This window comes from Microcebus murinus, chromosome X (assembly GCF_040939455.1).
Source record: "Microcebus murinus isolate Inina chromosome X, M.murinus_Inina_mat1.0, whole genome shotgun sequence".
Lineage (NCBI taxonomy): Eukaryota > Metazoa > Chordata > Mammalia > Primates > Cheirogaleidae > Microcebus > Microcebus murinus.
The window spans coordinates 85,881,702-85,907,567 of record NC_134136.1 but is presented as its reverse complement, the minus strand read 5'-3'; the positions used below and the strand labels follow the sequence as shown (position 1 = coordinate 85,907,567).

The 25,866-nt window shown below is 49.9% G+C and overlaps 1 protein-coding gene across 3 annotated transcripts in view; it reads right to left on the bottom strand.

The window, feature by feature from the left end:
* Positions 1–25,866, bottom strand: part of SHROOM2 (shroom family member 2) — a 134,458-nt gene that overhangs the window by 7,761 nt on the left and 100,831 nt on the right. For 2 of the 3 annotated variants that reach the window (XM_012782451.3, XM_075999417.1), the window contains exons 6-8: positions 9,403–9,999; positions 4,046–4,573; positions 2,732–2,903 (exon numbers count right to left, since the gene is read on the bottom strand). In XM_012782451.3, coding sequence (XP_012637905.3) covers positions 2,732–2,903; positions 4,046–4,573; positions 9,403–9,999 — 1,297 coding nt within the window. Of the gene's footprint in view, positions 1–2,731; positions 2,904–4,045; positions 4,574–9,402; positions 10,000–23,234; positions 23,329–25,866 lie in introns of those variants that run through there. The other variant, XM_020285187.2, reaches the window with a different exon arrangement.

Below are 25,866 nucleotides of genomic sequence, written 5' to 3'. Positions count from 1 at the left end.
GAGTGCCAGTCATCACCAACAGGGGGTGTGGGGTGAGAAGCGGCTGCCTGACGCCACGAACTGCAGCCCAGTAAGAGTGACTGCCCCGCCGAGTGCCAGGGCAAGCCGACCCACAGAGCAGGGACACCTGAGCCGCTGGCACTGTGGACGACGCTTCCTGTCACAGGCCTCTGTCTCACACCGATGCTCCTACGGGCACCTCACCCGGATTCGGATTCGCGTCTGCAGCACGAGCACGCAGACGGGAAGAGTGCGCCCTCAGCCGGGCCTGCTCCCGGCTCCTGGCTTATCAGCACGCCCGCCTCCCAGCACATTCGCACGGTGACACTTTTACAGGACACACACCCCACCGCCCGCTAACGGGCACAGCTCTTCTCCTAAGAGACCACGTGGGATTTGTAAACTGCTCTGCTCTTTCAGCTCAGGATGTCAAGACATATTCTTTACTTATGATTTAAAAAAATGCATGTGTCTATCTTTTGTAAATGTTCCCTCTCAGCGTGTGTCTGTTTACCTACCCAGGATGTGACGATGTGTACATACTGGTTCGCATGCAGGTTCCTGGCTTGTAACTCCCACGCCCTTGTTACAGTGTTGGCTGCTTTGGGTCTCAGAAAACAGTCTCTGTCTCTCTCTCCTTCTGCTGCCCTCCTTTCACTGCCCCTCTGAATTTGAGCTGGAAGACCCTGAGTGTGGAGAGGGTCCTGCCCTGCGGCTGGGAGGAAGGATGCTGCACACAGGCCAAGAAGAACCTGGAAAGACAGGCCTCGCTGCGCTTCCCACATTTCCCTACGGTTGTCAATCACGCCTATCCGATGAAGTCTCCATAAGAGACCCAAGGGTTCAGGGAGCTTCCAGAGAGCCGAAATCATGGAGGTTTCTGGAGGTGGTGTGCTTGGGGAGAGCATGGAAGCTCCGTGTCCCTTTCCCTGTTTTTGTTAAAGGGCCATCATACGAAGTGCAGACGCTGCCTTTCAAGGATGTTGACAGGAGACCTGGCCCCGGGCAGCACACACATCAGCGGCTGCCGGCACCACCCAGGGTGCTGAAGGCGTCCCACTGCACACTGCTCCGTGCGCCGCCTGGCAAGCCCACCGGCCACCTCCTGCCGCGCATGCCATTCCGGGAGGCTCAGGCAGGAGCTGGCTGTAGTGGAGGCCAGGTGCACGGCCACCTCTCCCCTCTCCATCGGGTGGGCTGAGGCTCAGGGTAGGGGGGAACGAGCCCTGAGCCATTCCCTTCCTCCACCTGGCACCTTCCCAGGCACCCACCTCCGTTCCACTCTGCAGGGGAAGCAAAGTCTTTCCTCCCTTTGCACCCACCCCCTGGTTCCAGGGAAAAGGCTGGATTGGAAAAGATTGCAAACTTGGTTTCTCCCGAAGAATCCTCACAACTCGATCTGGGCCTCGCCTGCCTGAGCTGCCCCAGGCATAAAAACATACTTAGCCCCCCTAGACTGTGGCTGCTGGGAAGAAGGGAGAAGAGAGTGCAGTGGTGGCCTGTCAAATCAAGCAGAAAGGTAGGGCCACTGAGTCCCAAGCCCACAGAGAACTGTGGTTTACAGGACTTGCAGCTAGGCCGCAACTGCCTAACTTATGCTCCCTGGCCGAGGAGTGTCAGTCTGCCTCATGCTCACAGTGACCCATTCGGTCCCAAAGCTGTCACTGCTGGGAAGGCGGCATCCTGGCGTCTCAAGCCCCCAAAGCAGAGGGCCAGAGGGCCAGGGAATGAAGGCGGCAGGATCAAGGCACACTGCTTCTAAAATTCACCATGGCAAGAAAAACAAAGGCACGCTTGTGACAAATGTAGTCCTCTATAGCTAGGGTGTGGCCTAAATTAAAATGGTCCAAACAATACAATTTTTCTGGTTTTATGAGAAAACAATGAAAATGTTTTGGATTCTGTTTAAAACACACACACACACACACACACACACACACACACACACACACACACAACCAGAATAAAGCAAATGGGACCCTGAGACAGACAGAGGGTCTCTAAAAGCCCCAAGACCAAACCCTTACTTTTCATTTCCCTTTTTCATCCCTTGAACCAAAAGGTTGTTTGCTAAGTTGAACATAATTTTCCTTTATGTATGTCATAATATTTCCTCCAGAATGTGTCTATCATAATTGAAATCAACCAGTGGTATATTTTAAATCCCTAATGATACCAGCAGACTTTCAACATAATTGTTTGCAAAGGTCATGTCAAAAAAAAAAAAAAAGAAGAAGGAAGAAAGAAAGAAAAATCAGGCCAGGCATGGTGGCTCACACCTGTAATCCTGGCACTTTGGGAGGCCAAGGTGGGATGATTGCTTGAGGCCAGGAGTTGGAGGTCGCAGTGAGCTATGATGATAACACTACACTCCAGCCTGGGCAACAGAGTAAGACCCTATCTCAAAAAAAAAAAAAAAAATCAGCACATTTTTATGAAAGCTCTTTTCAAAATGCTAGGTCCACAGCAAACACACACAGAGTACTGGATCCCTCCTTTTCTTTCCCCAGTGCTGACTATTTAAGGCAAACTCAAGGCCCTGGGATAAACAACACATGCCATCCTCTGACCCTGACTTTCTTTGGCAATACCTTCGTCCCTTTATGCTACGTCCTTTCTGTATAAGGCTGGCAACTGCCCAGATGTCATGGGTTTGGCTTGCTGATGCGCCATGAAAATTTAAAGCTAACAGAGGAGTAATGACATCATCCAGCCCCACGTGCCCACCTACCTTCTTCACGGACAGGTCGTGGTCCACATCGCTCCCCGAGTCCTCCTCTGGCTCCTGCTGCTCCTGCAGGTCCTTCATCTTGATGAGCAGCTCCGCCTTGGGCGCCGACGTGCTGTAGTAGGTAGAATTGGTGGCCAGGGACACAGCCGCAGGCGCACGTGGCTCCTCTTTCCTGGGTAAAGACGGTGGCACTTTGGTTAGCTGCAGCTATACACACAGACCAACCCCCAGTCCCGCTCCCTGGGTGGTGACATTCCATGTGGGCTCCAGTGGAAGGCCACCAGCCAGGGACACGAGGCAGCCACAGGGACACAAATGCATAGGTGATGAAGTAAAAACTGTAAAAACAACCTCACCAAACAGATATTCATTAAGTCTATAGAATGTAGTTTTTAAAAAGGGCAAAACATTTGAGTAAGCGGGAATGTCTAAAAATTCCCACCGGGAGCCTGGGGTGGACGAGGACACAGCGTGCTGACGGTACCCACACACGCCATCCCCTCGTGCCTTCCCACCAGCAGCCACGTGGGCTCCTTTCGCCAGGGCCCCACCTCCCGTTTCTCCTTCCCTGCCACGTTTCACAGCCTCCACCCTGCGCCCTCGAGCGACACGTGTGGGACACAGCACATGCACACATACACACACACGAAACATGTGACCACGCACGCCTCTGGGGTCAAATGACTGAAGGAGGGGGCTGAACGTGCTATTCACAAAAATAAGTAATGCTAATTTTTTCATTCAGATGTAAACAAACTATAAATAAATTCGTAGAAAACCGACTCGTGAAGAAACACACGTGCTCAATCGAAGCCTTTGCTCCTGAGGGCACGGCTCTCACGTCCCGCCGGGGACACGCCCACGTGGGGCTGGATGACTCTGTGGGGAGGCCACCCCATGCACTGTGTCCCTGGGCTGTACCCACCCGGTGCCAGGTGCACCTTCCCCCGGGGTGACACTGCCAACTGTCCCCTGGGACAGACAATGCCCTGCTGAGAACCAAGGAGACCCGCAGGCATCACACACAATCCGTGCACAAATCGCGCAGCCTGCCACAAAAGCTTGCTGGGCTGCAGCGTGTATTTCCATGCCTTTGCCGGGCCCCAAAGTTGTCATCCCCAGGGACGGGGCCGTCAACCCTTAGCTTCTCTTTCAGGAGGCTCAAAAAAAAGGGCAATAAATGCTAAGCACTGGAGCCCCTATGAAAACCTGTCTCCCCTAGAAGCAATTACGAAGCAGACAGACACGCCTCCTCCTTTTATAAGCCTGCGAGGCTGGGCAGCGGCGCGCAGCTGGGAAGGCAGCTCTACTCACTGCTCCTCTGTGGTTCTAGGGGATGGAATTTTGGGGAGCAGCTTCCTCCGCTGCTGAGCTTCTTCTAGGAGGTGCTCGTCTTTGGGGAAGATCCCTTCCATCAGGTCCATGGTGGTTTTTATTTTCACGCTGGGATCCAGGATGTCGGCCAGGGACTTGTCCTTCCCGACGATCTCCCTGGCCAGCTCCTCCGACTTGAGGTCCTCCACGGTCTTCTCTTTGGCCTTCACGTAGCTGAGCCCAGGCGGGGAGGCACAGCCGTCTTTCTCGGGGGGTGCCCGGGCGCCGGGGGGCTCAGGCTCGGCGCCCTGCCGCGTGTACACGCAGAAGCGGGAGTAGAACTGCTCCGAGGTGCTCAGCGTCTTGATCTGGTCTTTCTCCAGCCCGCTGGGCAGGGCGGGCAGGGCGGGCAGCTCGGCGGGGCGCGCCAGGCTCTGGCGGCTCTCCCTCTCGGGCTGGCTCTCCGAATGCACGATCTTGATGGGCACCATCTTCACCGTGGTGTTGTTGTCCATCACCCGCTCGATTCTGGAGGAAGGGAAAGAGCCGTCCGCTGCTCACAAAATGCACCCAGGCACAGACTCCCACCCGGGACTGGATGGGCAGGTCCCCGCCCTCCCCTCGTGGATGGGGAACCCGACCCAAGCAGAAGGACCTCCACAGTCACATGTCCTGGGCGAGGTGGAGAGCTTCCCTCCGACCCCTAACTCGGCCTCCGACCTCAGCATCTGACTCCTTCCATTCTCGAACTGTCAACCACACGCCTACGGCGCCTTATGGAGGGACATGAGGATGGACTACTATTCACCTGTGACTATTACAATGGTAATGCAAACTTTAACAAGCCCCGCTCAGTTAAATTTTCTTCTGTAGGGGAAACCTGCAGCATGTGGGCATTCTCACAGCACTGCTGTTAGTGCCTAGGCTGGTGCAGGCCTGCGGGTCCCCACGTGTTCTCGGGGCCAGAGCAGAACTCCGCTCCAGGCCGGCCGTGCTGGACTCAGTGCCACCTGCCCGCAGCCCAGCCCCACCTGGCGCCACCCTCGCGCAGGCTGTCACACCCGCGAGACCAGGGTCCCGTGGCAGACGGCTCGAGGCTTCTGTATTCCCCTAAGTGACTCCCAAAGAGCACATGTTTCCTTCTTTACGAACAGTTTCTGGGTGAAAGGAGGCAGAGGCACCTACAGCACCCGGGGGAGGAGAGAGAGGATGGGAAGAGGCGGCCGGCAAGGCCACAGTGCTGCCGAGTTTGGGACAGACCCAGCCAGGTGCTCTCCGCTGCTCCATGCAGGACCACCAAGGAATTTTGGAGAAAGAGAGACACCTGCTGGCGCCCAGGAGGGAAGGAAAAAAGAAAACAAGCCAAACTCCCTGGACCCAAACTCAGGATGTGTTTCTAACACAATAAATTGCAAATCACTTTTCTACAATGTTACACAAACGGACGCAATTTTCTGGAACACGAGGAAAGCCTTGATGCTCTAAATTAAATGCTGTTTTTTCCCTTCTACTGGTGACTAGGAACTTAGACGGTTCCTTCCCTATTCAGAAAGGTGTGGTGCACAGGCTAACATGAAATGGTCTCGCATTTTCCTCCCTCCTCCAATAGACACCATTAAGAGCTGGTATGTTTTATCCGGGTGCTAAAAGACAGTACTCACAACTGCTTCTTCATGAGGAAATTTTAAAGAGCCTAACTGTGGAAAATGCCAGTTAGATGCGTTAAACTTGAGACGGAAAACCCTGCAGCCTTATCCAAGGGACAACATACAAAAACATGCAGATTCATTTCACCCTACATTTAGGAACTGCGATCCCATGCTCCTACTGACTTCCAAGTCGGCCCACCTTGTGTCTCCCCCATCTGCGGAGAAACTGGGTTTCCAGTGAAGGAAGGCACAACAGCAGAAATTCAACAACAAAAACAAATCTTCTACAGGTTCGCATGTACTTTCCAGCAAAGCATCAATTGCTGGGCATGTCTAAACAGAAATAGCGTCTCTTCCGGAAAACGATCAAGACCTCCACGTGAAAAAAAGGCTGACCAACTTTGACTTCAAAATAAGGCCAGAGCACGGTGGATTAGACCTAACAGCAACCAGCTCTCACCATTCCTTCCTGAAAGGCAGGACCAGGAGGGTCAGGGAGGTGGGCGTGGGGTGCGCCGAGCCCGGGGGTCCTGCCAGGTGATTGCCCGCTGCCCACAAGGCCAGCCCCCGGCGTCACACAGGCTGGAGCTCTGCCCACACCCACGGCGGCAGGAGCCCTTCAGCCCTGCATGTCATTCGTTCTGGGCTGACAAACCACTTGACCGGCTCAGAAGAGTTGCAGACACGGACACTACTCAGCCGTAAGGACGCTGTCAGGGCCCTGGAAGCAGCCTGGCTGGCTCTCGGCTGACACGCTCCCAACATAGAAACAGGCTTCCAGAACTCGCCTGAGAACACTGCTGCGGGCAATCGAGTCGCTTACTGCCACTGACAGGGACGGCAGATGCTGTTGGCCACACTCACCATCTCACAGTGTAAAAACCAAACGAGATAAAAAACCTCAAAGAATTTTAAAGGGCACGAGAGTCAGCTTCCTAGTTACAGGACAGGCATCAAGAATGTTTTTGTGGCACAAGTGACTGTGCCGTTCTCGAGAGGGCAGGATGTTCTATCTCCTCTTGCTCTGCATGCCCACTGCAGAGCTCGACGCCTGGCGCCCAGGCAGAGGCAGCCCGAGCAGGCTGCCAGCACATGCAAACAGAGACAAGGCGGGCAGCCCACGCTCAGAGAGTCACTGGAAGTCACCAGCAGCCAGGAAGAGGGGCGCAGCTCTGAGCTCCTTCACTGCAGTGTCTTTGGCTGACCATCAAGCCCTTTGCCCTTGGCGCAGAGCAGGGCCAGGTCCCCTGCTGAGCACCGCCTCTTATGCGTCTTACAGGTAACTCCACGTTGTCATACCAGAACTGACCAACAACACACGTCCTGGGGGCGGTGACATTAAAGCCAGTGCGTTAGGAGGGACTTCCATGGTAGCAACTTCCGTAGGGGGCATGAGCACCATCTGCCGGACCGTATCTCTGGAGCAGGGCAGAGAGAACAGACGGGACTGCTCCAAAGCCCTCGGCCAGAATGTGGACCTCCACGAGCACATGCACAGAAACTGCTTCAATGACAACAGCAGAGCCTTAGGTGTACAACAGAACCACCTTTGTGGTCCCGAATGACAAATCACTTGCTGGACGGGAACACTCAATTATGCACATGCCCAAAGATCCCTGCCCTTAGCATCTTCAGTAAGTACTGCCACTGCTTGTTGGAATCCCTCTCAACTAACAAAAGAGAGTGAGAAAAACTAACTCTCACTGGGAGCAGGAAAAGTGAGCACTACTTCCCCCTCCTGACGCCCACACAGAAGGCCTTTTGCACGGGGCCCGCTGTCTGCGCATTCGCTCCCGTCACTGCACCCGGACAGCCCGACCTGCCTGTGAAAATATCACACACTTTACCCACCACACAGAACACCTTATTGTTTTTCCGTCTGCTGTGTTCTAAATGTCTGTATCCCCTTGAGGACAGTATTTTGAAGCCTCACCCCAAGGTGACGGTGTGAGGAGGTGGGGCCTTTGGCAGCTGATAAGGTCATGAGGTAGAGCCTCATGGATGGGGTTAGTGTCCTCATAAAATGGACCCCAGAGAGCTCCCTCGCCCCTTCCACCACGTGAGGACACAGCGAGAAGGCGCCATCTGTGAACCAGGAGGTGAGTCCCCGCCAGACACGGACTCCACCCTGCCTTGATCGTGGACTCCCAGCTCCAGAGCTGTGAGAAATACATGTCTGTTGTTTATGAGCTGCCCAGTCTATGGGATTTGTTACAACAGCCTGGACAGACTAAGATACCTTCCTTTTGGAACCAAATGATGTTACCAATCGAAAGTCTATTTAAGTGATGTTTAACTTCATTTTAAATGATACAATTTAACTTCATTTTAAATGATATAACACACAGTTTTGGCCCACAGATAAATCTGTGCTTGAGATGCCATAGCTGAAGGTACAGTAACAGTAATGCCCTTTCTCTGCTGAGTTATTCTGAAGCCTTAAAAAAATGGCTGGAGATTCTAGAGCAGGGAGGTCCAACAGAGCTTTCAGTGGTGAGGGAAACACCTGTTACCTGTGCTGTCCAGTATGGCAGCCATTAGCTAGACTCGGTACAACTGAGGAACTGAATTTCTTTGATTTGACTGTCATTAAGTTACACTTACACGAGTGACTGGTGGCTGCTACACTGGGCAGTGCCTCTCCAGAGCAGGTTTCTCAGTCTTGGCACTACTGATGTGGGGTCCAATTAAGCCCACACATGGGGAGGGGGCTGTCCTGTGCACTGTAAGATTCTGGTCACATCGTAGGCTCCACCACTGGATGCCAGGAGCACCCCCCCCCACGACAACAAAACTGTCTCCAGACATTGCCAGTGTCCCGCCAAGGTTGAGAACCACTGCTCTAGAGAGTGAGATGAAAGTTCTCCCCTTCTTCTATTGCTCAGGTCTTCAAAGGCACTCAAGTAGGTGGGGTTTTGTGTGAAGAAAGCAAAGCAGTTAGTGCTCTTCAATGGTCGGTCCCTGCCTGATGAGATGTATCAATGGATAGAACAATTCTATACCCAACACTCTGACAATGGCACCACGAAGTGGACTGAGCTTTCTTCTGCTTTAATAAAAGGTATACAGCAGCTTAGCTTTTTTTTTTTTGTAGAGATGGGGTCTTGCTATGTTGCCCAAGCTGGTCTCGAACTCCTGGTCTCAAGTGATCCTCTCACCAGAGCCTCCCAAAGTGTTGGGATTACAGGTGTGAGCCACTGCACCAGCCTGACTTAGCATTTTAACATTAAAAAAAATATCTGGAAAAAAAGGAGCATGAAAACACCAGACATCATGAAAAACACTGATTTCACCTAAACACCAACTTCAGCATGCAGCCCTGAGTCTGCTGGGGTGCTCACGCTTAGGCTCAACCCAAATCTGATTGCAAATATTAAATATACACAAAAACAACAAACTGCACCCCTAGTGTGCAGATCCGTGAGGCAGGGGTACAGAGGCGGCGGCTGGGGAAGGGGAGGGGCCGTGCACCACCTACTTCACACGCACCTCACTCCCTGCAGGAGAGGGCAGCCCCTAACAACTACAAACCCAACCCTCGCTGGGGCTGCCCTGTCCTCTACACGGTCACCTCCAGGACTGTTTCAGCCCTAGTGCCCTGAGCTGAAGTGGGGCGTGCGCATAACCCCCAAAGACCCGCTGAATCCCCACGTCCCGGGCAGCGCACCCGCGGGGGAGGAGGCCGGGCCCACCACCACGGGACCATACCTTGTAGACTCTTCATCCTGCATGAGCAGGGGCGGCTTGTCCGTCAGCTTCTGGGGGGCGAACTGAGGCGAGGGGGAGCGTGAGGTCTCCATGGCCGTGCGCAGGGGCAGGGCGCGACACGCGGGGGGCAGCGGGGCTTGCGGCTCGGGGCGGGGGGCACCCCGGCTCACATGCTGGCAGGCGGCAGCCTCCGGGGCGTCCTGGGGCTGGGCGCTGCGGGACACGGAGGGGCCGTGGGGGAGGGACAGGCGGGCCGCGCACGTGTCCTCTGGGGGCACAGAGAGGGCCCTGCCTGAGGCCACTAGGTGCGCAGGGGCAGGTGCGCCCTCGGGGCCGCGGCACTTCCTGGGCGCCCGCGAGGCGGCGCTCAGCGGCCGCGGGGAGTCCCGTCCCCGAGCAAGCGGCCCCGAGTCTGCAGGGGTGCTCTCCTCCGGGTATCTGTAGTCGCGAGGTAGCGTCCCGGCTCGGCCACGGCCCTCCCGGGGCGGTGCTGGGGCTTTCCACGTGTGAGATGATTCAGAGGACGCGGGTGGCTTCTGGCTGGGTGGGTGTCGCCCGGTGCCTGCACTGCCTTCCTGACACTGGGCATCTGCTTGTCTAGAGGAAGGACAAATAAAGGTTAGCTGGCAATCCCAGTGTACACCTCCCCTCCCTAGTGACTGGACCCGAATCGTGTCAGTCCCTTAAACCACAAGGAGTTAAATCCATATACATTTCCCCATGGCAATCCCGAAAGCAAGGTGGCCAGTCCTGATACACATTAGACAACATGGATGGAGCTACTAACTGGCATGTTATATAATAGAACGCTGGGCATTCACACCATACACACACACAAACTGTATTTTTTTGCAAAAAAAAAAAAATTGAACAAAAATTTCAGAAAACAATATGACAGTGAAAATTCTCACATATGGTTATATTCAGAAATAGTTACTTCAAGTTACAGTATTTTATGTGGCTTATGGGAAATTGCCATACATTAATACAAAGGGGTAAAACCTTTCTAAGATACATTGCAAATCAATTTTTTAATAAAACCTAGAAAATAAGTAGTGTATTACGAAAAATAAGAAAAATAAGGGCTATTTCTTTTGGAAGTGGCCACGATTCACGATCTTTCCACCCTCTACCACATACACCGTGTTTGGATGCACATACATGCATAAGCAAGCCTGCAACACACACAGGCAGGCTTCACATGCATGTTTATCCATGTTGTAGCTAAAGCTCACGGGCTAGCTACTGTCAAACTTGCCACAAACCAGCCTGCCATGCCTTTGCTGACACATTGCTTCTTCCGATCCAAAAGAGTAATAAAATGTGCCTCTTATTCAAGGAAGGAGCTATTTTCAGTTAGAAGATGAGCTCTGAGTTGTTAAAGGAGATCTGAACACGGCAGCAAATGGTAAGCACGGAGTGGAATGGGAGGTGTCCCCAGCACCCAGTGCCCACACAGGAGCCTCATGCCACAGCCGGCCCCTCGGATGTATGCTGAGCACCCAAGACGAAGGGCCAGTCTCTGGCGGGGCAGACCGGAGCCCAGGCCTCCATGACACCGGCACCCACACACTCGCTTCCCAAAGCACAGCACGACGCACCGGGGCCTCCACGATGGGAAGGGCATGCCCAAGGCGGGCCCAGCCAGTGCTGAGGGGTCAAAAGGGCACCAACAGAACTGTGGGCAGCGCAATGGCCTCATCTTCACAATGCAGGGACAGGGAGACAGTCAACAAGCTTCTGCTGGGCAACAGCATCAAGGCGTGGCCTTTCGTTTACACACGACACAAAATGCCAACTCACACCGTACACAAATGTATTACACGTCAGCATGTCAAGAAGAGCAACGGGTAGGGAGTTTGTGAGTCTGCGGGGACCCAGGAATCCCACCTGAGAGCTCGTGCTACAAAGCCAGGATCGGGCCCCAGCTGTTTGCGCAGAGCACGGTTCTCTCTCGAGACAACTGGGACAGGACCCAGAGTTCCTGCCTTCCCAAAGGCAGCGCTTCCGTGGGCATGGAACGAGGAATGTTCCGTAACTCAAATGTCAACTCAAATGCTCAAAGTTTACAGTTTGCGGTTAGCATCTGGAAAACACACTTCTGTTGGTTGTGGGTGTAAATAAAAGTGATTCTGCAAAGTGCAGAGCTGTTTATCAAAAATCACAGACAGCTATCTGCCATTCGCCTGGCCGGTGTATCAGACATCCCCAGGCAGGTGGCCTAATGCTCAAGAACCACCGCCAACAGGTCTCGGGACAGGGTCGGGCAGCTGAAGAGACAGGACATCCATGTCACTCCAGGCACAGTCTCCACTCTCCCTTCCTGTACCCTAAGCAGTTCTGCACAGACACACGCCCCTGGAGAAGTCACAGCACCTCAAAGGCCACATGAGGTGGGGAAGCCCTGAAGCCCAAGAGAGGTAAGCACCTGACCTATGACCAACCAAGCAGCACCTGCGCAGAGACACACAGGAAACTTCTCAAGCAGCAGGAACGCCCGGGCGCAGCACCGATGGCTCTCTCCTTGCAAACACCAGCTCACCACAGGCCTTCCCAGGCCGCAAGCACCTGCAGGGAGGAGGCCGCCAGGTTGTCCTTTGTGAGCTCAGCTTTAGGGCATGCAAATGATTTTTACTGAATGAACAGATGAGCTCCTGGGTGTTCCCACAAGCTCTGCTCTAACTTTTGTGCCTTGCAGAACTGCCTCTGGGGAGGCCGAGCCGGGAGCCATCCGTGACGCATGCTCCCTTCCCTGCAGCGTCTCCACTAACGCTGTTCCCCACGCCAGGCCAAACACGCTCCCTCTTCCAGGACTCTAATGCCACGCAGGAAAAGCGATTATTGCAGAAAATCAGATGAATTTTATTTCTTCAGTGTCTTCACGGATGTATAAAAAGGTTTGCTGCTTCCTTTGAGTTTTATTTTTGCTGGCAGGGACTCGAAGGGTGAAGAGTAATGAAGTTGAATGAGTGAGACCGAGAGACCATTTGTGGCTAAGAGGGGAAGGAGAGAGTAGATTAAAAGAGAAATGCCACTCACAGATGATCCAAAACCAAATTTACAGGCATTGATTTCTTGGGGAGTTAGTGTCCAATAACAGAAAACGCCTAGATTTGCTGTGTATACCGCGTGATGGCCCCTCAAGTACCCGACTCTGTGAATCTCGTTCTTGGTCACAAGATTTGTCCCTTGGGAGCCGGGCTCTCCTCAAACTCACTGCACCAGAAGGCCGGGCCTGGGCAGAGGTAGGGAACACCGAGGGATGGGAGGGATGGCATGCCTGCAAATCCACGTTTCAGGGACCGCTTTCCAGACAATTTGCATGTCAGGCCAGCATCGGGAATCTCTGCTTCATGAGACCTTCCCTCCCAAATTCCTTACCCCACTTTTCTACCCACTTCACCTGGATATTAAAATCTATTACTGAAGTTGGAATTGTTGGCTTGGCATCTCTCTCCTGAACTAGATTACCCTCGTCTGCAGGGGTGGTGAGCTCAGGGGCCCCGGGTACAGGCCTGCAGGGGCCCGTCCATATTCTTCCAACCAGAAAGGCTTCTGGAACCCTGCGCCAAGCCGTCTTTTCTAACTGTAAGGACTTCAAAAGGCAGTTAGTCTGTGGAGCTCCGCTCTGGTTCACATGCAGAACACTGCTCCCAGGAGCAACTAAAAAGAGGCCAGAAAAGAGCTCTGGAAAACTCTCCAGACCCTCCCTCCCCCATGTAAACGGTCTCTCCCACGCCTCTTCCTTAGCACACTCTTCATATCCTTCATAGTGCTTATCAGAATAAGCAATACACATGTGGGGTTCAAAAATTAATACTGCTTTGCCTTCTAGATGAGGAGTCTACAAACCAGAGTTCCAGGGCCAAATCTCCACTGCTGCCTGGTTTTATAAGTAAAGCTTTGTTGGCACACACCCTCTCCTCCCCACCAATCATAAAGCTGAGGACACAAAGAAACCTAAATGAACTAAACTCCAGAAAGTCTCAAGCCCTTCGCAGGAGAGAGAAGACCACGGTCGCTCTGTCTCCCAGGGAAACCGCTCGAGGAAGGCGACTGGCCACACAGCGCACAGATGCCCTGGGGCCAGCTAGTCCGCCACTCGCGGGCACTCACCCCAGAGAAACAGCACAGGTCCTCGCTCACGCTAGCCGGGATCACCCACCCGCTGGTGGACGGGTAAAACAGTTATGGTATATTCACGGAGGCAACACTCCCGGGTTACGATGAGAAATTAATATGTTCCTGAGAATGTCTGCAGGTCAGATTTGTGTGTGACTCAGATCCCTGATAAACAACGCATGTACCATAATAGTGACAATATTATAATGGCTCATATGTGGTAATAATAATTCAGTGTAGTACTGCAGTGATGATAGTAATACCCAGTACTATAGTAATAAGTTACAGAAAACACTGTGCTCTTTCTTTTAATTCCTAGGCTAATAGGAATGTTATGCTTATTTTGATCCTCTAACAAAATCAATAATAAACCTTCCATTTCAATAATTATTCCACTACACAGCTTAGTAATAATTGATGCTATCACTGGAGCATTCCCTTTCATGTTTCATTATTCTCACTTTATCCTTTATAATTGTTCCAATAGTCAAGTGCCTGAAGCGTAATGCTTTCCAAATGAATGACGGCCTTTCTCTGAACACTTATTTCTACCTTTGTTTCCACTGTAATCACCTTTCTCTTCGCTGCAGGCTCCACTGGACTTGCAGTGGACTTGCGCTTTGCAGGCACGGTCACAAGTGCAAACACAGACTCACGAAATCAAGTTAAACAGTTAAGACAGAAGTGATGCCATGCACAAGCGACTGTATAAACAACGAGACCAGCCACTTGGGTAAAGACACTGTACCATCAGCGCACTTACGTGGTATGGTTTGTTTACATGTGTGGGAGAAACCAGTTCCTGAATTATTATTTAATTATAAATTATCCCTGTAGGGAGCCATCAAAGCCCACTGGTAAGTAGAGAATGCCTTAAGGCATGTCGTCCCTAACCCGGGAAACACAGAAATGTGAATGGGTCCCATGCTTTTGGGGACCCTGCTTGAAGCAGCCAGCCAAAGAATACACACACAGAAGCCAATTCAGACGAAGCTCAAGAACAGGCAACACGAACAAGTCACAAATCAGAGTGACTGCTGCAGGGGAAGGGTTTGACTGGAAAGAGTAAGAAGGAACTTTCTGGAACCTATTCTGCTTCGATTACAAAGTGCGTAAAAAACACAAAACTCATGGAACTGAAGACTTAAGATCTGTACATTTTACTGAATGTTCATTATACCCTAACATAGAAAGAGAGAGAGAGAACGGGAAAGCAGATGTCTTTCTGCCATCTTAAGTAACAAAGAGAAGGCAAAGACAAGAAGTCAGTACACTTGTGCGGCAGTTATAAATATGTCCCTGCAAATCCTCTGAAACTCCCTCCTTCAAAAAATCGATTCCCCTCCCTCACTGTAGGCTGGACTTTGCAACTCACTCGTAGCAAGCAATGTACGGCAGGACTCCCATGCTCACTGCAGCACCATCCACACGTCGTGGAAGCCATCTGAGTGCCCATCACCAGAGGAACGGACAAAGGAAGTGTGGCATACGCACATGATGGGGTAAAAACGCATTTACAAGAGAAGGATGTCTTGCCATTAAAAGGAAGGAAGTCCTGCTATCTGTGATAACATGGATGAGGCTGGAGGACATTATGCTAAGTGAAATAAGCCACATTGCAGAAGGACAACCACCACATGATCCCGCTTATATGAGGACTTTAAAATAGTCAAAGTCATAGAAGCTGGGAGTAGGATGGTGGTTGCTGGGGGCTGGAGGAGGGGGAACCAGGAAGGTATTAGCCAGAGGATAAAGTTTCAGTTGTACAAGATGAATTAGTCCCAGAGATCTACAGCCTTGTGCCTATAGTTAACAATTCTATATTACATACTTAAAAATTGGCTAAGAGGATAGAGCTTATATTTTATATTAAGTATTCTTATCATACCCCCCAAAACAGGTGGGAGGAAACTTTTGGAGGTGATGGATGTTTATGGCATGGATTGTGGTGATAGTTTTTCACAGGTGTACACTTATCTCCAAACTTATCAAGTTGTATACATTAAATATGTACAGCCTTTTATACGTCAACCATATCTCAACAAAGTGGTTAAAAAATGTATGGCAGAAGTGACAATGTGTGACTTCTGAGACAAGATCACACCAGCATTGCAGCATCCGCCTTGCTCTCTCCTGTGGACCACTGGCAGAGGGGAGCTGGCCACCAGATTGTGAGGACACTCAAGCAGCCCCACAGGAATCCACCCCCCCTGCGGGGCGTACTGAGGCCTCGAGCCAATAGCCATATCTGTGTCCACTTGGAAGTGGATCCTTCTGCTCCAGTCAAGCCTTCAGAAGACAGCTTTCCTGGCCAACATGCTGGCTGCAACCTCATGAGATGCAGAGCTATCCCACCCAGCTAAACCCTCCCCAACTCCTGACCCTCAGAGGCTGTGGGAGGAAATAAATATTTAGTGGCGTTTCAAGCCACTAAATTGGAGCCTAATTCATTATGCAGCAAGGTAACTAACAATTTGTCATTCCACTCTGAGTGCTGTAATGATCAAAGTGATCTTGTTGATTCTCTGGCTGGCTTTTCTGTTTTCAACGTACATACACAGGGAATTTGTGGTGGGGGGATGACAGGCAGGAAGTAAGACTCATAAACACACCAGGACATCTGCTTCTAACATTTGATATGTACACAATCCGTACCCTAACTGGATTTTATGCCAAGATTCCCAACAATGGTTTATAGCCCATTAGCTGATTTTTTTTCATTACTATATTCCTTTAAAAGAGGAAAAATCAGATCTGAATCCTTGTGATAAATATTTTGTCATGGCACACATTTTCCTTTACCTCAAAAACAGTTTTAGGAGGCTCTAGCTTGTGTACTTTTTATTAGAGATGATTTCTTATTGGCAAATGCTCATGTGCAATTTATAAGCAATGCACGAGTTTGGGTTCACCTTATCCTCATTCCCTACATCTATATGCTCTTCTGAGCCATTATTGTGTGTCTGAATTCCTAGAAATCTAGCAATGGATCTAGAAGGTTTTCACATTACAGTTTCACCTCTCTTCTCCCCTCCCCCAACTCTATCAGGCTATCAGTCACATACCATAAAATTCAGAGATGACAGGTCTCGGGAGTTTGAGTAGATGTACAGAGGTGTGCATTCACCACCACGATCGAGTCTAAATACAATTTCATCACCCCAGAAAGTTCCCTCTTGCTCTCCAGCGGCTGCTACAGCCCTGCTGAAACCCTTGTGCATGAGCCAGTGTTCTAGTCTGCAAGGACGCCCAACTTCATGCCGCAGATGTGAAGGATTAAAATCCTTTAGCACTATATATCAAACCATACTGAAATGACAGTTGGGAAACACCCCATTTCAACAAATTAGAGGGTAAATCTATTTACAACTTTCCTGAGTGAGATTTTCTGAGAACGAAGGCCACTGGGAGGAGGGAGGTCTCCTAAGGGTCACTTCCCGCCTTCCTCTCTACTCCAGCCATCCTGCTGTGTGCGTGAGCGTACACACACACACACACACACACACACACACACACAGAGTCCTGGACCTGGGGCCTATGATGCAGGGAAGTACAGCAAGGCCCAATCCTCTCCCGTCTTCCGGTCCAACGCCATCCTCCTGCCCCCAGACTGTCGCTCTGCCCCTCCAGGCTCCCCTTGTCCTTCCCAAACCACCAGCCACTCCCTGGGACCCCACTCCTGCGCCACACGCTCTGGATAAAGGCCCTTCCCCACATGCTGCGATTCGCATGCCCTGGAGCCCCCCCCCATGACACCACCCCAGTTCTCAGGGTCCCAAGGAAATGCGACCTTTCCCAGGACGCAGAGCCTGGATCATAGTTGCCTTTCGTCTTCTGAGCTCACACAGTATTTAATCTCTGCCTGTTTATCTCCAAATAGTTCTGGACTAATCTGTGTCATTGTCATTTACCATCTCTCCTCCTGGCTGGAACAACTGTGCCCACTTCTCCCTCAGGTAACCCTATAGCCCAGGCCCACCACAATGCCGGGCATGGGGCAGGTTTCAGCAAATGCTCACTGAGTCAGCAGGAAGGGTGGGAGGAGGAGAGAAGGCAAGGAAGAAGGCAAGGCAGGCTCATGTGCTTGGGGCTCTCTGCCCGCCCCCCCCCCCCCCCCCCCCGCCAGTTCAGTCATGCTAGGGTCTGGATGTTTGTGTCCTCTCTAATCCACATGTTGAAAGGCTCGCCTCCAAGGGGGTGGTGTGAGGAGGTGTGGCCTTTGGAGGTGATGAGGTCTTGAGGTAGAGCCTCACAAACGGATTAGTGCCCTTATAAGAAGACACTCGAAAGACAGAGCTTGCTTCCTCTGTCTGCTCTCTGCCGTGTGAGGCACAGAGAGAAAGCACCGTCTGTGAACCAAGGAGGAGCCTTCACTGGACACCCGACAGGCCGGCACCTTCATCTCGGACTCCCCAGCCTCCAGAACTGTGAGAAATCAACGTCTGCTGTTTGACATTAACCAGGAAGGTAACATACTGATGGCATCTGAAGACCTGTCTCTGAGATTACAGTTCTTCTGAGCCTAGAGGTAATTAATACATAGGGGCAAACACACCCCGTAGACTTCCAGTGTGCCAGAGCTTAAAGGCCTAGGAGATGACTCCATCTTCCACAGGAGAGAGACAGCCAGGTGCACGCCAGAGCTGTCTCCTGACTCCCTTCTTCCATGTAATGCAACATTTCCATGATCACTGCAGAAACAGATCCAACTGACAGCTTCCTAGGTTCACCTGTCCATTATAATGACTGTAATATTAACTGGTCATTGAGAAGCCCCTGCTCTTTAAAATGTGTTTACATCTATGGTTGTATCTGTTTGTTTAGACATAGGTACACCCTAAAATGGTTAAATGTTTACAGGTAGCTTACTCAAGGAAAGCAAATACACAACATGAGCATTAACATGAACATAAAATCATCACAGTGAGAGCAAATAAAAAGCAGAAAGGCACAAGCACGGGGAAAATGCCCACATGAGCAGAGCAGACCCTAGAACGGGCGCGGGGTGAGGGGGTCCTACAGCTGTGCCTCAAGGGGGACCCTTGGTCTCCTGCCAACCAGAGAAAAAAAGGCAGCTGTGAGGAGTCAGGGTTATGGGAAGGCTGTGTACTTCTTACCTCTTCCGAGGAGACAATTATCTTCCCAGCCTCCCTCTGCAGAGCGCAAGCACGTCTCACACATGAGGACACCCAAGCCATGAGCAGAAGGACTTGCCCCACGCTCTGAGCTAGCTAGGATCCAGACACTCATCTGCTAGCCTCTGCTTTTCCTTCCGCAAGACCACAATACCTGTTAATCTGGAACCCCTGGCTGCTTTTCTTCCTTAGCACACTTGTGTTTTTTGGAAGATGCTGTAGCTTTTAGATGGAGGTCTACACTTTCTAGGGACTTCATGCTGACAGAGCCCACCGGGGGTTACACTTCCTGGTTGCAAACGGTAATGAGAGACAAGTAACATTAACACACAATCGCCAGAGAGGCAGAACTGTCTGCAGAGAGCCACCAGGTGAAAGGGCAACACAATGTGACAATTTGACATATGTGTGTCTGTCCAGAAAGTCCAAACTTAACCAACCATTAACTTTTAAAAAGTAGGCACACACGCACATGCACACGCACACGTGGCAGGGATACATTTGCAACCTAAATGACAACGATCAAGAAAGGCTCCACCTTCAACAGAAACATAAACATGAGTGTGAAGCATAATGCACAAAAGAAAAAGTACAAATTGCTAATAAATACACAAAAAGTCTGACTTCACTAGTCACCAAAGAAATGCAAGTTAAAAATGAAATAAATTTTTTTCCTATTAAGCCACAGAATTTTAAAAATGTCTAATACTGGTCAAGTGTGGGGAGAGGCAGGACTGTCCCAGGCTGTGAGCAGTAAGCACACTTTATGGAGGGCAACGGTTGGTATCTCCTAGATGTCTGCCTACCAATCCCATCCTAAGCAAATTGGCATGGAAGAGCACAAATATTTCACTACAAGCTGTTCACTACAGTATCATTTATAATTGTGAAAGCCTGGAAGTAGCCCTAAATGTTCACAGGTCGCTACAAGGTGGCCATACCTTAGCATGCCATGCACCATACGTATACAAGCTGACAAAACAGGGCAGCTTACGGACAGTATGCGTGGCATGACTACATGTGTGAAAACATGTTTGCAAGGACTTCTAAGCAGATACACTTCCACGTTCCACAGCAGAAACTGGGTGGTAGGACTGAGGGCGATTTGTGGTGTCTTTCTTCTGCTTCCCAGAATTGCCAGATAACCCCATAAGAAGGATCTAATTAGTAAAACAGAGTTTCTAAAAAGGAAATGTTATTAAAAACTGTACACCACAGCCTAGGAAGCTGTAGCCCCAGATTAGCATAAAACATACAGCAAGCTTACGAAATAAGGGGCAATTTTGAATTTTGGGCAGTCCTGTGGCAAAATGTATTAAAACCTAGTCAATGTAGCATATCAGCTCCATAAATTAAGAGAAATTCTCAATCTTCCTTCTATCACTATTGTAGGTGACCCAAAATTCTGAAAATCCCACATCTCAGGTCATTGCCTACTTACTATTTACTCAGCTGCATCAGATTGAGAAATGGATTATTTGCCCAATAGACTTCAGATATCTGCTCAACAGAAATTTACTTTAGACATGTAACCACTGTAGAAAATATCTATAGTACACATATGTAATATAAGTGTGTATATGTGTACACACATGCATGTACACAAATGTTAAATATCTTCCTAGAATTTCTAGTTATTCCACTTCTAATGGCCCCCAAGTCCATTTAAGAGCCCCCTAGACAGATATCTTAACAAAATAATTAAAAACCAATTTCACACGACTTATACCTGAGAGAGCCCCACGTGGGAGCAGCTGACTTTATGGGACTTTACAACGCATCACCCCAGCAGGTCCAACTGTCAAGGGCACTGCCATCAACAAAGCCCTGCTGGCACAGAACTGAGTCTGCTAACAGAGCTAATTTCATTTGCAAATGGGTATAGAAGACGTAAGTATATTTGTGTCTCCTCTACCTGTTTTTGTTCACAGAAATGATGACAGCAAATGAGCAAACCAACGCAGCCACGGATTAGCCCATGGGACTGGGCATATGATTTGAAGGGGGATTCAAGTTCCTGGCTTCTGTCCCTGAGAATCAAAAACCACTAGGGCTGAAAGGGACCTTCGAAATAATTTAATCCATGCTCCTTATTTTGTAAGGATGAAGAAACAGAGGTTCAGAAGGTTAGACAGCTCGCAAGCCATGCCAATGCAGGCTTAGGAGCACACGGCCCCACCTCCTCTAAGTGGCTGGAAAGCCTTTGCTTTACTAAAAGAAGCTGTGTGTGTGTGCACATGTATGTGTGTGTGTGCGCACACATGCATAGGGCTCAGAAGCCCAAAGTGAAATTCCTTCCAACTGCACTGTCAGTGCACTGGATGTGATGGGAAAGTTGGTAGCACAACAGCTCTGGAGTCTTGCACCTGTTCTACACTCAGGCTGTGCTTACCCGTAGGACCTTTCCACATGAGTTAGCAGGAGCCCCCCAGATTGAAAGGCAGTCACCTGCATGCGAGGGCACTCCATTAACAAGCTATGAGAATCCAGACACTTAACCCCCAGTCTGCTTTACTGTGAAATGAACACGGTACCCACACTGTGAGACCCAAGATATAGATGGAGAAAGGTATTGTGAACTTTCAGAATTTTTTAAAAGGGTTCTACAAATTATGTTTTAAAGGTGAATAATTAAATAACTCTAGGATCTCCTTATACATGCACAGATGTCTACAAGCCTTCCAGAAATGACCCAGCTAAACTGCTCTAGCTAGGAAAAGCCAGCTAGAAACCATGATTGTCCCAGGACAGGGGGAAGGTGGGTGGACACAAACTGCCAGCTTATTTCTACTGCTCCCCCACCCTGATCGTATTAAATATTAATGCATAATGAGTAAAGAATTAAAGGTAGTGAGGAATAAAGTAAATGTATTCCAAAGACCACATAGAACACTTCCCTCCCCAACCTCCAAAATCCAAAGGCAGACTGCGGGAGCAGCCAGCCCATGCAAAACAAGCAGCAGGCAGCATACATTTACTAGGGTCATTTGTCACTCCAGCTGGGCAGCAGAAGCCTTCTGCAACCTATCTGGCTAACCAACATGCATGGTTAATGCTAGTGCTCTTTGTAAAAAATTGCTTTTGTGTGTGCTCTGTTCATGCCTCTGTGAATGAGAATGCCCCTGCAGATTTTTCCCTTAAGGGATGTGTGTGTGTGTAAGCATGAGAGAGAAGGAGAAAGTGTAAAATATTTTTTTCATTACGCATGACAACGGAAAGCATAGCTATGTCCCCTTACCACTCATGCAACAAAATCATCAAAAATACTTGCAGAATATGCCCTTAAAGGCTCCACTTTGCAAAGAAGAGAAATATGCCAACCATTCACCAATTCTATATCAAATCTTTCAGGTTTTTTATGACATGTTACAATATTATTTTCCATTAATTTTGTAAATCTTAAGATAGCCTACAGGCAGTTGGATGTTTATTATAAATGCTGCCAGGTAGATTTCTGAAAACCTTTCTTCAAACGCTTTTTCCTTTTTACCTTTCAAGTAGCACAACCACCAAGCATGTATTTCAAAATGACACCTACTCACGTGAGTCAGTAAATACAGACCCAAATAGAGAGCGTGTATGTGTTCTGACATATCTACACAGTGATTTCCCTGTGAAAATGGCATCAACCCTCCACACACACACAAAGCTTCCTTTAGTAAAGCAAAGGCATGCCAAACACTTACAAATATGGCCAAAAATAATCATCTGTTCCTTTTATTATAACATAAAAGAAAAAAAGCACATGTATAGTAAAATCCTTAAACTGTCAAAATGACACCAAAGAGAGCAAAATAAAAGAACCAGAAAATGCTAAGAACCACAGTGATTCCATTTTCTCCACTTAAATTTTTTCACTGCAATAAGCAGGCTATGTGTGACTCTATGCACGCAGTATTTCTCATGACTAAACATGCACACCTGATTTCGCCGCTTTTTCCCTTCATTTGGATGTGGCTGACTCACCATTTTCTTTCAATGTCCGCACCGCACTCAATGCCTGAGTAGTGGGAATGCCTGTTTCTTACTGCTATTGGAAAAGAAGAGGCAGAACTAGGCAGACAGGTCTTCATGTGCTGCTGGCGTCCTCCAGCCAGCTCCCTCGGGGAACCCATCTGCAGAACTCACACGCCAAGGGCTGCCAGAGCCACCGGTGCATATGACAGTGCGTCGGCGTCCAGCCTAGAACACGATGCTAAGAGGCACTGCCTTCCAGTTCCAATGTGCTTTTAGCTCGCTGTGAAAACCAAAGCTGCAAAAAACTGCATGCATTCACATGCACACATGCAGCACAGGCGAGTGTGCTTGCATACATATGCGCACGCCTCCAGAGCTTGGGCTGGAATCTGCACCCTGATTTGCATTATTTTTCATCTTCAGGCAGAACAATAAACAATGCGAACTGCAGATCTCGCCAGCTCTTATCCCCAGCATCTTGAGCTGACAAGCAACCAGACCTTCAAGACAGAACAAAAGAGGCCCTGGGAACTACAACCCCCTAACAAACAGCACGGGTGTTATCAAATCAGTCCCATCGGGGATGAGATGCCCTGAGAACGAACACGGGGTTCTTACCTGGCTCTCTGCTTGCTGCAGTGGATCCCAGCTCGCCCCGCCTGCCAAGGCAGCGATGTGCTCCAGGGACCTGCCGCCTGCGTCTGCCGCTGCAGCCCTCACACCTCGCTGCCTACAGCACTGAGGAGTCTGGAAGCCAAGCTCACAACAGCTGGCCTGTCTGTGCCTGCTGCCGTGTGACGGACAAGTTCACGCAGCCTCTGTCAACTTTACCCTCCACGGCTGAAGGCAGGTTTCACCTGGTTTCGCTGGCAACCCCTGACCGTGGGGGGAACCTTCCAAACACTTCAATGCTCAAACCCCAAAAGGCTTCTCCTTTTAAACCCCCAAAGCCTCGAAGGTCTCCCTTTTCATATTTTAACAGGGTGAAATATAGGAAAGCCTGCTGCACTGATGTTACACAGCTTTATTTAACTATGCTAGATGATCGTATAATGTGTGTGATGCATGGTTCTACCCCACAACCAGAACGAAGTGAAAGAGGACATTCAATAGCCTATTTTATGTACATTTAGATTCCTGGGTGGATTACACACTCATTAGGAATGTAATCCATCAACCTACTAACCAAGTGTTTCCGGAAGTTTTACTGCTTGCGAGGTACTTGGGGAAGAAGGCAAAGCAGCCGCAGGCTGACCTTGACTTACCCAATTCACCACTTGACAATGCTCTGTATTTACAGCCCCTGCGCCTGCCAGACCTCAGCGCCCCTGGCCAGCCTGTACAGGAAGCAGCCTCCCCCACTGCTGGGCCTAACAGCCCCTACCCCACCCCGCCCCCAACAAAGGCTGGGGCTGAGCCACCAGGATGCATTTTCTCTTTCCAACCTCTTGTAAATTCATAGCAGTTACTTCCAACTCTTGCACATTTCCCCAAATAACACATGCTATTTGTAGCCTCTACTGTATTGCTTCAATTTCGTAAGAGTGACTCTTCAATTCTTTTCCACATCTACTTGATCTTAAACACTGGGCTGGTATGTTAATGTAATATCCTTTGAGCAGTTACATAAATCTGCAAGAAAGGGGGTGTGGATGTGCTCATCTTCCCAGCGTGTGAGGTCAGCAAGAGTGGGTGGCCTGACACATCTGTGCTGAGAAGCAGAGTGAGGACTTGAGCCTGCGTCCTCAACTCCAAAGCCAACATTCCTCAGTAATTTTTATCTTCTCGCATTATTTCACCAAGTACGTGTTCCCATTTGCCCACGGCCGCCTCATATCCCAAATGCTCAACGGACACTGGGAGGCCGCACAGGAACAGGAATCTAGCAAATAGCTGGGGGTTGATCAAACATTTCATTACACTTCATCCCCAAAAGGTGTGTTCCTAATATGACAAATTGAGTAACTCAAACACTTTTAAACACACGCCACCTGAGAATGATTTTAGATTTACAGAAAAGTTGCTACCACAGGGGAGAGAGTTTCCATATACCCTATGTCCAGTTTCCTCTACTACTAACGTCTGATTATTATGGTATGTTTGTCACAACCAATGAATCAGTCAGTACTGGTGCAGTAATATTAACTAAAGCCCATACATATTTTATTCAGATTTTGACTTAATGTCCTTTTTCTGCCCAAGAATCCCATCCAGTTATCACGTCACATTTAGCCACGCCTCCTTAGGCTCCTTTTGCTGTGACAGTGCTTTACACTGAATGTTTGTGTGCCCTCCCCAAATTAACACGTAGGACCCCTAAGCCCCAAGGTCATGGTATTAGGAAGTGAGGCCTCCGCGAGGTCCTGAGGGTGGAGCCTCATGGATGGGATTAATGTCCCTATAAAGAGACCCCAGAGAGCTCCCTCGCCCCTTCCACCACGTGAGGACACAGCGAGAAGGTGCCGTCTATGAACCAGGAAGTGAGTCCCCACTAGACACAGACCCTGCCACGCCGGGATCTTGCACTTCTAGCCTCTAGAACTGTGAGCAATCAATACACGTCTGCGGTGTACAAGCCACGCACTCTATTTTGTTGCGGCAGCCTGATGGACAGGCAGTTTCTCATACTTGCCTTGTTCCTGATGCCCCTGACAGTTCCGAGGACTGTTGGGGCATTTTGCAGCAGCATGCCCCTCAACTGGGACCGGGCTGGTGCGTCTTTACGACTGGGGATGATGGACGTTGGGGAGACAGACTACAGCGGCGAAGTGTCATTGTCACATGATGTGCAGGGTGCTGCTATCAGCCTGTGTCAGGTGATCAAGGTCTGTCGTCGCCGACCCTGATCACCTGGCAGGGTCAGTGTCCGCCGCACCCCACACTGAAGGTGTGGGGACTTACATTCCCCCTCCGTGAGGGCGGAGTAGCTGCGTAAATTACTTGCAATTTTTCTGCATGGCAGATTTGTCTGTTCTTCATTGACCAATTGATTCAATTATTTCTGTATATTTATATGGGCCATGGATTTATTTTATATTCGGTTATAATCCACTACTATATTTTCTTGTGTAAACTGTTCCAGTTTTGGTCGTTGCTGGCTCCTGTGTCCCCTGTACATGCCCTCACGGCTGTTGCTGTTGGGTCTACGTATGGGTGTCTGAGCCCTTCCTTACTTTCTAGCCCTACGAGATGCCGGGTGGGCTTGCTCACACATTCCCTGCCCCAGCCATTCCTCCGAGGAGCCCTGGTT